Source organism: Olea europaea, unplaced genomic scaffold (genome assembly GCF_002742605.1).
Source record: "Olea europaea var. sylvestris unplaced genomic scaffold, O_europaea_v1 scaffold3764, whole genome shotgun sequence".
In the NCBI taxonomy this organism is placed as follows: Eukaryota; Viridiplantae; Streptophyta; class Magnoliopsida; order Lamiales; family Oleaceae; genus Olea; species Olea europaea.
The window spans coordinates 18368-35217 of NW_019257011.1; the positions used below are offsets into that span (position 1 = coordinate 18368).

The 16850-nt window shown below is 37.0% G+C and overlaps 2 protein-coding genes across 2 annotated transcripts; one reads left to right on the plus strand and one right to left on the minus strand.

Annotated features, from left to right (window-relative positions):
• The first annotated feature begins 4991 nt into the window (after positions 1 to 4991).
• LOC111386901 lies at positions 4992 to 5978 on the plus strand. The gene has a single exon (XM_023011403.1). It carries the CDS (start codon positions 4992 to 4994, stop codon positions 5976 to 5978), a length of 987 nt encoding a protein of 328 aa, XP_022867171.1.
• A 3810-nt stretch (positions 5979 to 9788) lies between these two features.
• Positions 9789 to 16844, minus strand: LOC111386900. Its single transcript, XM_023011402.1, has 7 exons — positions 16669 to 16844; positions 15510 to 16533; positions 13296 to 13682; positions 12900 to 13213; positions 12304 to 12402; positions 12083 to 12208; positions 9789 to 11891 (listed from the first exon to the last, which is right to left on the minus strand). The coding sequence occupies exons 1-7, from the start codon at positions 16813 to 16815 to the stop codon at positions 10125 to 10127; spliced, it is 3864 nt and encodes a 1287-aa protein (XP_022867170.1). The 5' UTR covers positions 16816 to 16844; the 3' UTR covers positions 9789 to 10124.
• Positions 16845 to 16850: the final 6 nt, after the last annotated feature.

Sequence of the window (16850 nt, forward strand, 5' to 3'; positions counted from 1 at the left end):
TCCGTTAACTTTGTGGGCTTCACCTCCTTCTCTATCACAATGCTAGCCAACTTAAAGCTACTCATGTTCGCGTTCAATAAAGGCCCTCTATCCGACCTTTCAGAACTCTCCCTCCCAACGTTTCTCGCCATTGCTGGTCTCCCCATTAAGCTTAAAACCTCTCAAACTGAAAAAGCCCATAACTCACTTTTCAACTATGCTAGAAAGGGTCTTTTGCTTGCTTTCTTAATCAAGATTAATCACGACTATAGTGATTATATACATCAAACAATTATTCTTGGAATGTACAGTATTTACGTGTACTTTTTCTTGGAGATTGGGTTAGCAATTGCTGCAGCCATGGTTCGGGCCCTGCTTGGAATCGAACTGGAGCCACAGTTCAATGAGCCATACCTTTCGACCTCACTGCATGATTTTTGGGGTCGTAGGTGGAACATCATGGTATCCCGTGTTCTGCGTCCTATGATATACATCCCTGTACGTAGATGGTCAATTAACATTTTGGGGCAGAAATGGGCTGCACTCCCAGCTATAATGTCCACTTTTGTAGTATCGGGCCTCATTCATGAGCTCATATTCTTCTATTTGGGCCGGGCGAAACCCACCTGGGAAGTCACCTGGTTTTTCGTGCTTCAAGGAGCGGGTTTAACGGCTGAGATTGCGGTGAAAAAGTCAAATAATAAGAGGGTGAGGATCCACGTACCCAAGATTATTGCGAGGATCTACACCGTTGGATTTCTTTTTATAACGGGCTTTTGGCTATTTTTTCCACCGTTGTTGCGGTGTAAAGCTTTGGAAAGAGGTGTTGCAGAGTATGGGGCTGCATGGGCGTTTGTGAAGGATGTTTTTAGGGTGGCAAGCGCGTGCTTTGCACGTTAATTTGTAATAATGTTATAATTTTTTATTTATTTTCCTGGAATTTTTAAAAATTAATAATTCTAGCAGCAGTTGCAATTAAAATAAACTATGTAATGCTTGATAACGTGCTAGAATGTATTGCTTGGTGTTCTAATGAATAATTTTAATTGTTTTATCTACATCCATAGAAAGAGCTGGAATTAATTATATTCATTAAGTTAATTTGAACAGTAAATGCAATTAAAGATGAGTATCTTATATGGTAATATTGACAGTTACTTAAATTCAATGAATACTTCTTGACCCTTGAGTCAAATATTATGGATATGGTGATGTATTAACAGAAATCTTTCAAAAAAATAAAATAAAAAATAGATGATATATAAAAATGATAGATAAAAATAACGACTCTCTACAAAAATCAATAGATTGCACGAACTAAGGTTGAGGATCTTAAGCATGAAGTTTTAAAAAATGTGCTGTTTCCATATTTCCATCCCATAGGAAATTTGCTAGAGAAAGGAAGAAATTTAGATATTAATACAACTTTTTGATGAAGTAAATTATCAAAAATCAATCAAAATAAATTCATAGCCAAATGACGGGATTTACCTAACTAGTATAAAGCTATGCATATATTTTGGAGAGTAGCCTATACGATAATAATACCACGAATTTCCATGCAATGACACCAACTTATACTCTTACAGTATTTTTCTCTCTCTTTTTTCGATAGAAGCACTCTTTTAGTATTTTTATCCTCTATTTATTTATTTTGCTATTTTCATCTCAATCTTCCATTTTAAGGTGTAGGTTTGCTCAACCTGCATTCATTGATCATATATACATTTACAAAACATGCAAGACTTCCATGATAACATGAATAAGTCTTGATCTAAAATTGTTGAAGATAATATTTAAATTTTAATTAGATCAAGTAGTTCAACAAAAACGAAAGATAGAAACGATTTAAGTTCACAAATTTGCAACATTTCGCCCATGTTTGATACAAATTCTTTAAAACTCATTTTTATTATTCAAACTCATTTTCAATTACGTATTCTCTCAATAAAATAATTTTACATGTGGGTGCATAGTTTTTTCCTACTTTTTACTTACAAGTTCTCCCAGAAAAACACTTTTCACACAATCCATTCTCAAAAAACCTACATCGAGCATGCCCTTAAATTCAATCCGGAAAACAATTGAATTGTAGTTGTAATGTTAACATCAATATCCTCCTGAAGAAATAAGTCTTTGGAGTAGAATAGTGTATTTTATACACTTATTCGGTACTTTAAATAGCGATATTTGATGGTTCTTTTAACAAATTATATCCTCAATTTTTGTCTTATATGTTAATAGGTGAAATTTTATGAAGGAAAAGGAATTGAAAGAATGAAGCGAAAAAAAAAGAGCGAAATCCAAAAGTTTGGGGACCAAGTTGTAACAATTCAATAGTTGATCCGGACCATGAGAAGATGATTGAAATGTTTGGATATCAAACTGAATATTTTGGAAGGTAAAGGACTTGAATTGAATCAAAGAAAACATGGGTTGCAAGAATAAAATGATTCAAAGATTGAATTGCATTACTTTGAAAGATGGAGGACTTGAATAATAATTTAACAATTAATTGTATCAATTGGTTGTTGATTTGATCTCTACATGCATGCATGAATTAGAGTTCTTATTAAAGTGGCCGAAGACACGGGTTGACAAGGAATTGGAGTCTTTTTTTTAGTCAACAAAGGTGGCTACAAGGTTAGATGTTATATTTATTTATATACACACACGTACAAACTTGTGTACAAACCTAGAGAAAGAGGAGTTAATTTCTGCGGCTGCTGGGAGAGGAGAGAAAAAACAAAAAATAAAAATAAAAAAATAGCCATTATTATTATATATTTTCCACACACCTTCTGCCAATTTCTTTGACACGCACGGAAAAAGAGGCACAGCTAATAAATATTTAGGGAAAAATTATTTTTGCTGTCATTAAAGAGAATTTCATAGCCCCTCACAGACGAAGGAGACGGCAGACAGCATAACCGAAAATTATTCACATTCCGTCAATTAATCTGGTGATGAACTTCATAATTTCTTGTTTTTCTTAAATTAATATGCGTAACTAAATTTAATTTTAGGAAGAATAATGTAACTAATTTGAGATCCTTTATTTTTTTATTTGAGATTCTTATTATTTTATATTTTATGTGTGAATTTTAATTATGTGTTTAATGCTTTGAATTTTCTTGTCTATTATTCAAGGATATCGTGAACAATAATTACGTAGAGATGCAGATTCTTGTTTAAACCACATATTAAAATTCGGTAAATTAATATAACATATAGAGATACATATATTAATTACTGCGGTCCTATAGGAATTCTTAGAACTATTATTTCGTTTAAATAATGTTGGTTCGTATAGAGATACAAAATTGAATTATTTAAATAGGTTCAATAAGAACTCGAGAGGGGTAAATTGAATACCATAGAAGAATTCGACCGAACACTACTTTAATTTTATGAATTTCGATATTAGAAATAAAGGTGACCAATAAGTGAATTTGTTCCGCCCTAATCTCCATTTATTAATTAAATTCTCGCTCATTTTCTATTGCATTCACGAAAATTTTAGTTGTTAGATTTAAAAATCACATCTAATCATTTTTTTTTATTGAATAGAAGTTAGGAATAATAAATTGAGTACTAAAGTATAGTTCTCGTGGGAACGATAATCCGGACTCAAAAGGTCCACTTTATTACTTTTTACGATCCGTCCACTTGCAGGATAAAATCGAAACAAGTTTTTGGCACCGTTGTCGAGAACTATTATTTTTAGTCTTAATTTATTTATTTTATTTTTAATTATTATTGGATTTGCTTATTTTCTTTTATTTACAGAAAACTATGTTCATTGTATGCTCCGTGTCCAAGACGATGATTTTGAACTGTTTGATTCGAAAATAGAACGTACCTTTAGACGAAGACGCAGTGAACACAAACAAAAACAGCAGCATCAAATGACTGACAATCTAAACAATCATATCCATATACAGTCAATTGGACAAATGGTCGCGAGAGCTCAACGATAAGAGCAAAGGGAAGTAAATGAAGGGGACTTGTCAGTTTCTATGTTTTTGACGCCTATAGCAGCACCTGCACGATCCAGCATAGTATATCCAGATTTTTGGGGTAAACAACTTCCAAATACGGGCTCATTGGATTAATTTGATTTGCAACACTCTGCAGTTCTACGGATTACCTCATGAGAATCCAAACACACATATCTCAAAGTTTCTCAGGAATTGCCAGAATTGTCATGCTCCTGGGGTTAATGAGGACGCCATCAAGCTGCGATTATTCTCATATACACTAAGAGATGCAGCATTGGAATGGCTAGATGCCGAACCGGATGGAAGTATTATCACATGAGAGGAACTTACTAGAAAATTTTGCAATAAGTTCTTTCCACCAACTAAAGTAGCAAAAATCAAACTGGAAATTCAAACCTTTCAACAGAAAGATGGGGAGAGCTATCACGAGGCCTGGAACAGATTTAAGGAGTTGATGAGGAAGTGCCCAAATCATGGGATCACTATTGGAAATCAAGTGCAGTATTTCTACACGGGACTTTCACCATTATCCAAATCTCAAGTGGATTCCTCTGCAACTGGATCGATCATAAGGAAATCAGTACAACAATGTATGGATCTGTTTGAGTTGATTGCTACTACTCATTCCATGTTTTCATCAGAAAGAGTGGTGCCTCCAAAAGCAGCGAAAATTTATGAATTAGACAACATAGCATCTTCCAACACCTAAATAGCAGCATTGACAAAACAGGTAGAGTTATTGGTGAAGTCACAAACAAAGGAGCACATGCAGTGATAACTGGACCATCCTGCATAAATTGTGGAGCAAATCACCTAACAGAAAATTGCACATCTATGGGGTTTCCGGAAGAACAAGTCAACTTCATTCAAAATGGCTCTCGAAATTTTAATCCATTTTCACAAACATATAACCTAGGATGGAGGTAACACCCAAACTTCAGATGATCAGATAATTAGCAAGGGAGCAGTTCAAACAATAAACAACCAGAGAAAAAATCAAATTTGGAGGAGATGTTCAACCAATACATGCAAAAGACAGACAAGGTATTCCAGCAGATTGATACTAACTTTCAAAATCAGCAAGCATCCATCAAGAAATCGAAAACTCAAATTGGACAGTTAGCTCAACAGCTTGCAGAACATCCACAAGGGACATTGCCAGGTAACACAATGGTCAATCCAAAAAAGCATGTGCAAGCTATTACAACTAGAAGTGTGGTGCAACTTCCAGAGATACATGTGAAAAGACCAGGCAGAAAAGACAAAGAAGTAATGGGTGAAAAGGTTGGGACAGAAGCAGAGTCTAAACAATCAACTAATGAGGTGGATAAAAGGAAAGAAACACCCACAGTGAGAGCACCTAGCCCCGTGAAAGTTTACGTGCCACCAATTTCCTTCCCTGAAAGGTTACAGAGAAAGAAGTTGGACGAGCAGTTTGCCAAGTTTGTGGAGATTTTCAATAAACTGCACATCAACATTCTGTTTGCAGATGCAATTACCCAAATGCCCAGCTATGCTAAATTCTTGAATGACATCCTGTCTAACAAAAGGAAGCTGGAAGAACATGAGACAGTCTGCCTGAACGAGAAGTGCAGTGCAATTCTATTGAAAAAGCTACCTCCTAAACTAAAAGACCCTAGGAGTTTCACGATACCTTGCACAATTGATTTTAATTATTTTGAACATTCTTTATGTGATTTAGGTGTCAATGTTAATTTGATGCCCCTCTCTGTTTATAGGTCTCTTGGATTGGGAGAAGCGAAATCTATAACAATCTCATTACAACTGGCTGATAGATCAATCAAACGATCGAAGGGGATTATTGAAGATGTGCTAGTGAAAGTTGATAAATTCATTTTTCCGGCTAACTTCATCGTTTTGGACATGGAGGAAGATTCAAACATCTCTCTAATCTTGGGAAGACCCTTCTTGGCTATCGAAAGAGCGCTGATTGATGTTTACGATGGAAAGATGATTCTTCGGGTGGACAATGAGTAAGTCATATTCAACATGTTCAAGGCGATGAAACATCCATTGACTTCAGACACTTGTTGCCAAGTAGATGTTCTTGAAGAACTTGTGGTAGATACATTTTTGATAGAGCATTGAACAAATCTTTGTGAGGTAGAACTTGTGCAGTCGAAAGCAACAATTGCAGGAAAAGCTGAATATGTTGTCAACTTTGTCGAGCAACCAATAGGAAGGAGACATTGACAGTATGAATCTCTTGGTGACAACCCTTCATCCCCAGTACCCTCAGTGGACAAGGCACCCACTCTTGAACTAAAGCCCTTGCCTTCACACTTACGTTATGCATTTTTGGGAGAATCTACAACACTTCCAGTAATTATTGCAAATGACATGACAATGGAATAGGAGAATAAATTGTTGGAGGTACTCAAGCAGCACAAAACGGCAATTGGATGGACAATAGCTGATATCAGAGGAATCAGTCCAACTCTTTGTATGCACAAGATTTTAATGGAGGATGGGTCAAAACCATCAGTGGAAGGACAATGCAGATTAAATCCAACCTTGAAAGAAGTAGTGCGAAAAGAAGTGCTGAAATTGTTGGATGCAGTTATTATCTATCTAATCCCTGATAGTTCATGGGTGAGTCCAGTGCATGTTGTCCTAAAAAGGTGGAATCACAGTGGAGAAGAACAAGAACAACAAGCTGATACCAACACAGTTAGTGACAGGGTAGAGAGTATGTATAGATTATAGGAAACTAAACTATGCAACCAGAAATGATCATTTTTCATTGCCATTCATTGATCAAATGTTGGAGAGGTTGGCAGGTCATTCTTATTACTGCTTTCTAGACGGATATTCTGGGTACAATCAGATAGTTATTGCTCCAGAAGACCAGGAGAAAACAACCTTCACATGCCCCTATGGAACTTTTGCGTTTAAAATGATACATTTTGGTTTATGCAATGCACCCTTAACCTTTCAACGGTGCATGATAGCCATATTCTCTGACATGGTGGAAAAATACATCGAGGTATTCATGGATGATTTTTCTGTGTTTGGAGATTCATTTGATGACTACTTGGATCGGTTGACTCTTGTATTGCAAAAATGTGAAGAGAAGAACCTAGTGCTAAATTGGAAAAAATGTCATTTCATGGTAAAAGAGGGGATAGTGTTGGGCCACAGGATCTCGTCAAAGGGCATTGAAGTTGACAAAGTCAAGATACAAATGATTGAAAAATTGCAGTCTCCTAAGTCAGTTAAGGGGATGAGAAGCTTCTTAGGACATGCAGAATTTTACAGAAGGTTCATTAAAGATTTTTCAAAAATTACAAAACCTCTGTGTAACCTATTGGAGAAGGATGTACCTTTTCACTTTTTTGATGAATGCTTAAATGCCTTTAATACTTTGAAAGAAAAGTTAACTTCTACACCTGTGATAGTAGCACCTAATTGGGATCTACCTTTTGAACTTATGTGTGATGCTAGTGAGTTTGCAGTGGGAGTGGTGCTTGGCCAACGTAACATGTAATCTACTATGCCAGCAAAACCTTGAGAGATACTCAGATCAATTATGCAACAACAGAAAAAGAGATGCTAATAGTGGCCTTTGCCTTCAACAAATTTCGTTCCTATCTGATTGGTTCAAAGGTGATAGTCTACACTGACCATACAGCATTGAAATATCTGTTTGAGAAGAATGATGCTAAACCTAGGCTAATTCGATGGGTTCTATTACTACTGGAGTTTGACATTGAAATTCGCGACAAAAAGGGTACGAAAAATCAGGTAGTGGATCATTTATCAAGGCTGGAGCAACTACGTGATTCAGATGATGCGGATATTAATGATATCTTCCCAGATGAGCAGTTATTGCAGATAGAAAAAGCTCCGTGGTATACAAACATTGTTAATTACTTAGCTAATTGCTATATGGATCCCGATCTCACCTATCAGCAGGAAAAGAAGCTACTTCATGAAGCGAAATTTTATTATTGGGATGATCCAAATTTATACAGGAGAGGGGCAGACTAAATCATTAGGAGATGTGTGCCAGAGGATGAGATGAAACCGATCCTTTCACGAGTTCATGTTTCGGCTTATAGAGGACATTTTGACTCCACTAAAACAGCAGTAAAGGTGCTTCAATGTGGTTTCTTTTGGCCTACACTGTTCAAGGACTGCCACAGTTTCTACAGGTCATGTGATAAATGTCAGAGAACAGGTAACATATCAGCACGTCACGAGATGCCACTTAACAACATTTTAGAGGTGGAAATATTTGATGTTTGGGGGTTGATTTTATCGGTCCTTTTCCATCAATCGGTACATCCTAGTGGCAGTGTATTATGTCTCTAAATGGGTAGAAGTTAAAGCGTTGCCTACAAATGACGCAAAGGTGGTGATGGACTTCATAAAGAAACACGTCTTTAACCGCTATGGATCACTGAGGGTCATAATAAGTGATGGTGGACCTCATTTTCACAATCGGTTATTCCAGGCAGTGCTACATAAGTACGGAGTATAATATCGAATTGCCACTCTTACCACCCTCAGACAAGTGGACAGGTGGAAACCTTGAACAGACAATTGAAAAGAATTATGGAGCTCACTGTAAATGCATCTTGCAAGAATTGGTCAAAAAAATTAGACGATGCTTTGTGGACGTATCGCACTGCTTACAAGACACCTATTAGAATGTCCTCATATCGACTAGTCTTTAGAAAAGCATGCCACCTATCAGTGGAGTTTGAACATAGAGCATACTGGGTATTGAAACAGTTAAACATGGACCTCGAAAAGGCTAGAGAAACAAGAATACTGCAGCTACATGAATCGGAAGAATTCAGAAGAGAAGCATATGAGAATGTAGCCATATACAAGGAAAGGACGAAGCAGTGACGTGATAATAATTTATTTAATGGCTAGTTCACAATCTTTTTCATGGAACGGAGATAGTTTGTCCTGTTTCTTGCCAAATTTTAAATGACCCAAAGATCGTAGTGACGTGGTACATTTTGAATTCAGTTTGTCATGACTTAAAAGGAGACACATTCGATATATATGTCAATTGTTTGTTTGGTACTCAATGCAGCATGCAAAACATGTCCAAGTCTCAACATGAATCTAACCCCATTAACATGTTTTCCGAATCTTGCACTAAGAAGAGGAGAGCGGTGGATGAAGGTTGAACACGGAGTAAGTCAATGCGAGTTGATAGTATTGCTAAAGCTTAAAATAGAATAAAGTGCAAGCTTAAAATAGAATAAAGTGCATTCTACTCTTATACTGCATCACCAATCAAACAAGGGATTCCTCGCCCGATGTACTCCCTTAGTAAGCTCGATACCAAGGCATCTGTTTACACCATTAGTCGAGTCCCCATTGTGGCAATGTATGAAAAATGCAAAATCATAAAATTACGCAGCCAACATGACTAGGCGTTACAAGATCAATATGAGATTGTGGCAAATAGTATTCATCTAACTAATCTTCCAACCAAGCAACTGATGTTTTTGAAGATCTTTATGAGAGTGACGCATGTTCAGTATTTCTTCTTTCCCATTCTTGTTTTAGAGCGAAAAAATTTAATATACGTACCGACTCTAAATTCATTGACTTCGCGTATTCTAATTATCGTTTTTTTGTTAAAATCTTGTAACAGTTTGTTTACAACAGTATGTAATGAAGTTGTCAGAAAAATTTTACGTGTCATCATCGTGTTAAGTTGAAGCAATTCTTCGAAGTACATCATCTAACTCAAGAAAACATTTCAGGCTGAATATGCAATCCAGTACATGTTTTCTCAGCAATCACATTATAGACCACAGAAAATCAGAAATTCTCAATTCTTAGAAACTTTTCCATGCATGTATATAGCTGAATGACTTTCTGGTAAGCCAAGCTCTTACACAATGAGTGAGAATGAAATGAAACACTATCAATTCGATAGTAAGATGGTACATCTCAACAAGAGAAACATCTGTATCAAAAAAATATATTCCAAAGGCTCACCGATAAAACCTACTTGGTTGTCTATCTATATATGTATGCCTTACGAGATTCCTACACGGCACCAAAATCTACAACTATTGCTAGCTAAAGCTCGCCCAAAATTTGCTATGGTTATATGGCAAGGAAACATCCTCAAGGGCCAATACTTCGCTCTTAATCGAGCATAATTCCCTTCTCTCTTGCTGCTGCTTTCACGGCATTTGCATTTTCTCCAGGTCTGGGTAAGTTGAGATAGCATCTCCACAGGTTGATCGAAAAAGGATATACAGACAAAGCTCTATTAAGGAAACTCTCACAGATCGTCCGAGAATCTGCCAAATTCTGCAAAATATTCGCTGCTTCCACCCACACGGACTCTGGAGCTATAGGAACAGCTTGAAACAGTGAATTTACAACAAGTGAACTTGCCCAGAAAGAAACAGCAACATTACCACCATTATCAGAATTCGTGCTTAATAGTTTGCACACAGAAATCGCTAACCGATAATTCGACGGGAGAATCTCCATTAGGGATTCAACAAAATCCACCAGGTCTGTCAGTTTATCAAACATTTGAGGCAGGAGAGATGGACCGTACAATATTTCAAGAACCAAATTCACAAGAGAAGAGTCTGATGATACAGGACTCAACAATTTGCTAATTAATTGCCTCAACCTTGGTTTCTCAATTTTCTGAATGAAGTCTCTAGATAATGGTTCAGAAGATGCCGGGGCATCATCTAGATAATCGTTCAGAATCTTTAATATACCTCCATTACAACCATTTCTATGACGTAATGTTCTATTTGTAAGCAAAAAGTGGACATGCTCTCCCACACAGTAACTGTAATTCTCTGCAGTAGTAGCAGCTTTCAAAGCTCTCTCCAAGGCTAGGAGAGCTTCAGTATCATCGTTCTGAAATATTTTGTAGAGAGAGAAATTCAGTAGCGCAAACATGACATCAATCTGGTCGTGATGAGAAAACCATGTACACAGATCTGACACCGAAGCAGGTTGCCAGACATTCTGGGAATTTCCACCCTGTACCGCATTAAGAATTCTATTTTGAGAACATCCTACTTTCCAAACAGAGTCAAACCATCTATCCATTAGTTCCTTAGCAAAAGTCGATATTCCATTTCGGAGTGCGCATTCGGCATACTGATTCCAAATACACTGAATTCCAGGGGCTTCATCCTGCCAGTTACTAAGAGCTTCTTCGAACCCAACAAAACTCGTATTCCAAATATTATTTTCTACCCGAGCCAACATCAAAACAAGTTCAAGGCATGATGGATACAATTTAGCGTAATTTTTTAATAAGGTTTTACTACATTCTAAGCCTTCGAGCACCTCAACACACTTGATGTGGTTGATAGCAAACAGTTGTGCAGCCCTAAGAGTTGCTTCACTTTGAAGGGATTTACCATCCATACACAATGCTAGAGAGTCTACTGCTAATTCCATCAATGAAGCTGCCTGCTGCTTCTCATCAGACGTCAAGTGAATCGAAGGCCACTCTATGGCAGAAATTTCTTTCCAACACTCAATCCTCTGTACTATAGAATTGGGCAATTTTTTGTATATGACTAAGAACACACAACAGACCCAGAAGATACATGCATCACTGATAGTGAAACAGGCAGTGATATCAGTCAGAGAGAAACTGAGAGAATCGTTTGATTTCGTGGTAGTAGGAAAGAGCTCATAAATTTTCTGAACTGCTTTTTCAACATTCCCAGACATGCACAAACAATTCATCATCTGAACAAAAATGTCCAAGATGCATTCACTGGCATGCCTAACATCTCTGTCAGAATTAGATACATGGCAGCAGAGGGCTGAGAGCACAGCATCATATGCAGCTAACCTATCAATAAGCTGTTCTCGACTGTTAATGTACATAAGCCAGAGTTCATAGGAATTTTTGTTGAGTTCAACCTGCAAATCAGAATAAAGTGCCGGAAATGATCATTAATGTAAAGTAACACATTTTTAAAAGAAAAATATTATGAAAATTGACAGTTATCAGGATGTTTCTTTGAGAGATGGTGGAGCTAAGACAAAACTTATAAAATTGAAAATTTCAATGCACACAATTGTAGATGAAGGTAAAAAGCCACAATTCATACTGCACAACGGAATAAGTCATCCTTTCCAATCGTTTTCTGATTGCAGTAGTAAATCTGTAAATAAATAATCCAAAGGACTGGGGAAGTTGCATTGGACTCGAGAGCTCGAGCAATCACTTTAAGAGACTGTAAATTTAAATTAAAAAGAGTTAGCTAAAATATAAACCAACCTACTAATAAAAAAGCAAATATAATATATCTGATATAGGCAAAAAAATCACCTCTATACGGCCCTTTTGTTTGTCAGCCTCCTGATTTAGATGAAGAAACGCCATTTCCAGGGATTGGTCATTATCAGCAAAATATCCATCAACTTTACTCTAAGTAAACATCAAGCAAGAAGGAAAGTCAGAAACAACGATTCATCTTAAATGAAATTTAGAACACAAAGGACCGAACAAGTATAAAGAGTTCAAAGAAGTTCAAGTAACAATCAACTGAAACAAGGAGAAAGAAATCAAAGCTAGAAAGAAAGAAAAGAAGAGGTAGCTTGAAGTAGACTTGACTTTTAGCTGCTGGAGTAAAACTTAGGTTTTATGAAAATTTACAAGCCACTTGTGGATATGCCATAATGCATAAAGATGGATACACCAAAATCCAAGCATAAAAATGAAGGCATCTATGTACAGACACATACATAGACATGTACACGCACTTTTCTAGAGGAACTCAGGAGAGTATAAATGCCTGGAGCACAACGAAAAATGTCAGTCAAGCTCAAGGCCTAGAAAATGTGATATTGTTGATCATGCATTACCACAGCATTTTCATTTTACTGGAATGATTTTAATACGAAAGATAGGATTTTTTGACAAACCTTTTTACCATTTTTACTGTGAAAATAAAATGATTGCCTATTCCAAGCCCCATGAACTTCTATACGAGCTTCAGTGCCATGCAAGAACGGCTCATTGAAAGGCAAGTCGATTAGAAGCAGACTCGAAAGAACCATGGAAGCACTGAAACACTTTCTCCAGCACTGTCCATTGTCTCGAGATAAAACGGAATTATACCGCATATCAGCTTTGAGCACATCCAAGCCAACCAGATAAGTAGGAGGAGCCAAAACAAGATTTTTTAGAGACTTAGCAAGACGTGGTCCTCTCCAGGATGGTGATCCAGCCTGAAGATCTACACGAATATATATTCCCAAATTACTGCAATATGATGAATCTTTACCATTACATTTAAGAATTTATAACAGCATTATTACCAGGTTTATTAGAGGCATCATTCTTCGTATTGCTAATAGAGTAGTCTTGAACATGTTGCCAGGAGCATTCATCATTGTTGCATTTCCCCCTGAGTTCATACATGCAAAGTGGCCAAAATGGATCAATAGCAAGATTGCAAAAATAAGAACCAATCTGTCCACAGCAGCTATCCATAGTAGGCACTTCAACTGGACCCTGACACAATATGCTTCGGTTGCTTTTATTATGGACAGGGGTCCTGTCATTTCCACCGTTAACACGAAGACTAGCTAAATCTGGACTTCTGGTCAGCATCTGAAAACTTTTGGGCTCAGCAACCATCAGGTGGCAGATTACACTCTTCACAACAGGAGAAGATAGAGCAACATAAATTGTTGATTGTTGACCTACAGAAGAACAGTTAACTATTCAGATAACCAGCTAAAAATTGCATGACTAGAAGAGTACTTCTCAAACATACAGGTAAATCAAAAATGTGTGAGAACTTGTACTGACAGTGGGGAGCGGAAGAAACCAATAACTTGCTACAGAGAAGAAAGGGTTAAGCAACAATACATAGAACTTTCAACCTAGGAGCATATATGTCTTTCGGATCAAATTGAGCATATCAAAATCTCACGACACAAGGAGTACATACTGACAGCAGAAGAAATTTTCTCGTAATATTATTAAATGTCTGGATCCTTCAGACAACTGGAAAGTGATATCAAATTATCAAGCAGGATGTTCCCATTTGAATTATAATAGAATTTTAAAAGAGAGTTGAGAGGAAGTGCATATTTGATTCAACTTCACATTTTTAGACAACAACTCATTTTTAGACTTGAGTCTGCCAGGAAATCAAGAATCTTGGCTGGTCATGCCATATGCTTCAAGGAAGGTACATTTGGGTAGAATAAATCTCTCTTGGAAAAGGGATTATTTGCAGACAACGAAAAAGGAAACGGGGATGTTCAATCCTAAGATGGTACATTTAATCTTATATTCTTCTTGCTACAAGGATGAAACAAGCATAAATCAGTGAAAAAAAACTTTGTGAAAGAAGAATTATACAACATCCTGAACAATTAAAAACAATCTTTTTTAATGGTCACTAATCCACCGTTGATGGATTGGAACTATGTGATTGTGTTCTAACTGACCCCTGCAAAACCCTAGCAGTATGAAATCCCTTTACCTCACCCTACAAAAAATGGATAAGTAAACAGAACCAATGATGAATATAGTCATCCCATACAAAAGATAGTGGCCAACATTTTGCACGTGCAAAGTTGAGAGATAAAATTGAGTTTCAAACAAACAAAGAAAAGCTCTTTTGTATAATAAATTCAGTGTCGACAGAACAAAGATATAAATGTGGCTAATATGATGGCCTAAGCTCCATATACGAAATAGACAGGGTAACACAAACAAATCTGTCAACAATCCACCCATCTCACAGAAGTTGGCATGGGCTTCTTAAGCAACATATAGCCTTGGGGCACAGAAAGACGGAATCCACAGACCCCAAATACAATGATGAATAAATAACTCCCTTTCAAAGTCTGTGAACTCCTCTTAGCCCCAATGAACCATGTAAGAGGTATCACAACACACTGACTTGCACTACTGAAATTCATATGTATAGCTTCAAAAACTGTCGGCTGCAGATGAGGGAAAGGTGAACGATTCTTGAGAAACAGTTGACAGCCTAGATGACAAATCCACAGCCAAAAGTACAGTGCAAGAAAAGATGTGAATTGTATGCAATCATTGAATTGACATGTCAACCAGAGTCTAAATCTTTACCAGGTGTGGGCTGTTGTAGCAAGCAATTGTTATTAACCTTTTCCGCACTGAGGACCATTTGAAAGCCATTTATTATAGTATTTTGTTTCTTATATGCTTGTTAAAAGTGGCTAATTGTCAACGCAGAAAAAAGAAAGAAATAGATAGTATATTCGATGAGATATAATGGTTGATAGTACAAATATGGATGCTTGGAAAATAAAGCACAGGGTCCATACGATACACCATGTCCATGTATCTCAAAGGAAGGATAGCTTTTATAACACAAATCATTGCCAAACTTTCATTTACTTGAACTGAAAAAATAATAATAAGGCAGAAAACCAGACAAGACTCTAGCAATAAAATAAAATCAGTCTCCACAACTTAAAAATCACCAATTATCTACATATAAAATTAAATAGTTCCAAAATCCAGAAAGGTACCTTGCAGCTCAGAGTGGCTATCTTTATTTGCACCAGACAACAGTACAGTCCCTAAAATTGTCTCAGATTTCTCCCTAGCACTTCTCTTCCTCTTTTTCCCAGCACCATCATTTTCTGATCTTCCTTTATCAACAGGTACCATGCTCTGGCTAGATTCCCTATTCTTTGACAGACTTTTCTTTCTGAGTCTTTCAAAAAGTTGAGACCTCAATGATGCTTCGAGAAGCAGAGAGTCGTGAGAGCTATCAAATGATAGTTGCATTTCTTGACCGCTGCTCATGTCCTTTCCCACCTCTAGATTGTCTTTACTAGATTTGATACTACATTGAAGCGCATCCTCATTCTCGTCAACTGACATGCTTGAATCACTAGATGGGGAGCAGACACCATTTGCTTCACTGTCTTTTATGCGTGTCTCTAAACTAGAATTGTCAGATGGGAAGCACGTACCACTTCCTATACCATCTTTATTGTGAGTCTCTGACGTACTACCATCAGGCTCACTGCAAGGCTCAGATGGCAATTTTTCTCTCTCCGTGTGCAGATTAGATAATTGAGTATCATCATTGGCAGGATGGACATTCAGGTCACTCCCATCATTATTGGAAGCATCATTTGCATTACGCACTTGACTACTTAATGCGGGCAACGCATCCATATTAAGCTCAGGTATATTATTTGAAAAGTTTAATGCAGCTCCGTTCTCATCATCAGATCTGAAGGACCAAAATAGGTTTGAATTATTCATCATCAGATTTCGCAGATGAGCAGAATAAAGTTCCCTTTTGCTATAGAGATAATTGCATCTCGCTGTTGCTTCAATCAAAGCCTTCTGGGCATTTCTATAAGCTTTAAGAGCATTTCTTTCCTCAACTTCGCACTGGCGACGATGCTCCTGTGCATCCTCCAGTTCCTTATCTTGCAGTTCCTCTAAGTCCAGCAATGACTTTGCATCCATGTTCCTATTTCCCTGAACTGCTAGCTCACCCAAGTTCTTCCAGAAGCTTTGATAACCCAAAGATGCCTTTTGTCAAGTAGATAAAAGAAGTGTCAAAATTACAATAAGTGATTGGAAGCTAAAATAAGGTAACAAATAGCAATCCAAGCCTAGCATAAACAGCACTAGTCCCTACATTCCAGTTGCATGGAGAAATTATACCAGATGTTTCTCGTTCAAAAAGGACTCCGGCAACTTGTCATTACATCGAACTTGATCACTTCTGTCGGTTTCTTTGTTGTCGGAATTATTTTGTCTAGATATTGCGGTCAACTGGCTATCAAGCTCAGGAGGAGGCCACGTCTCCATAGTTCTCTTCAAGTATCAAAAATATATATATATAT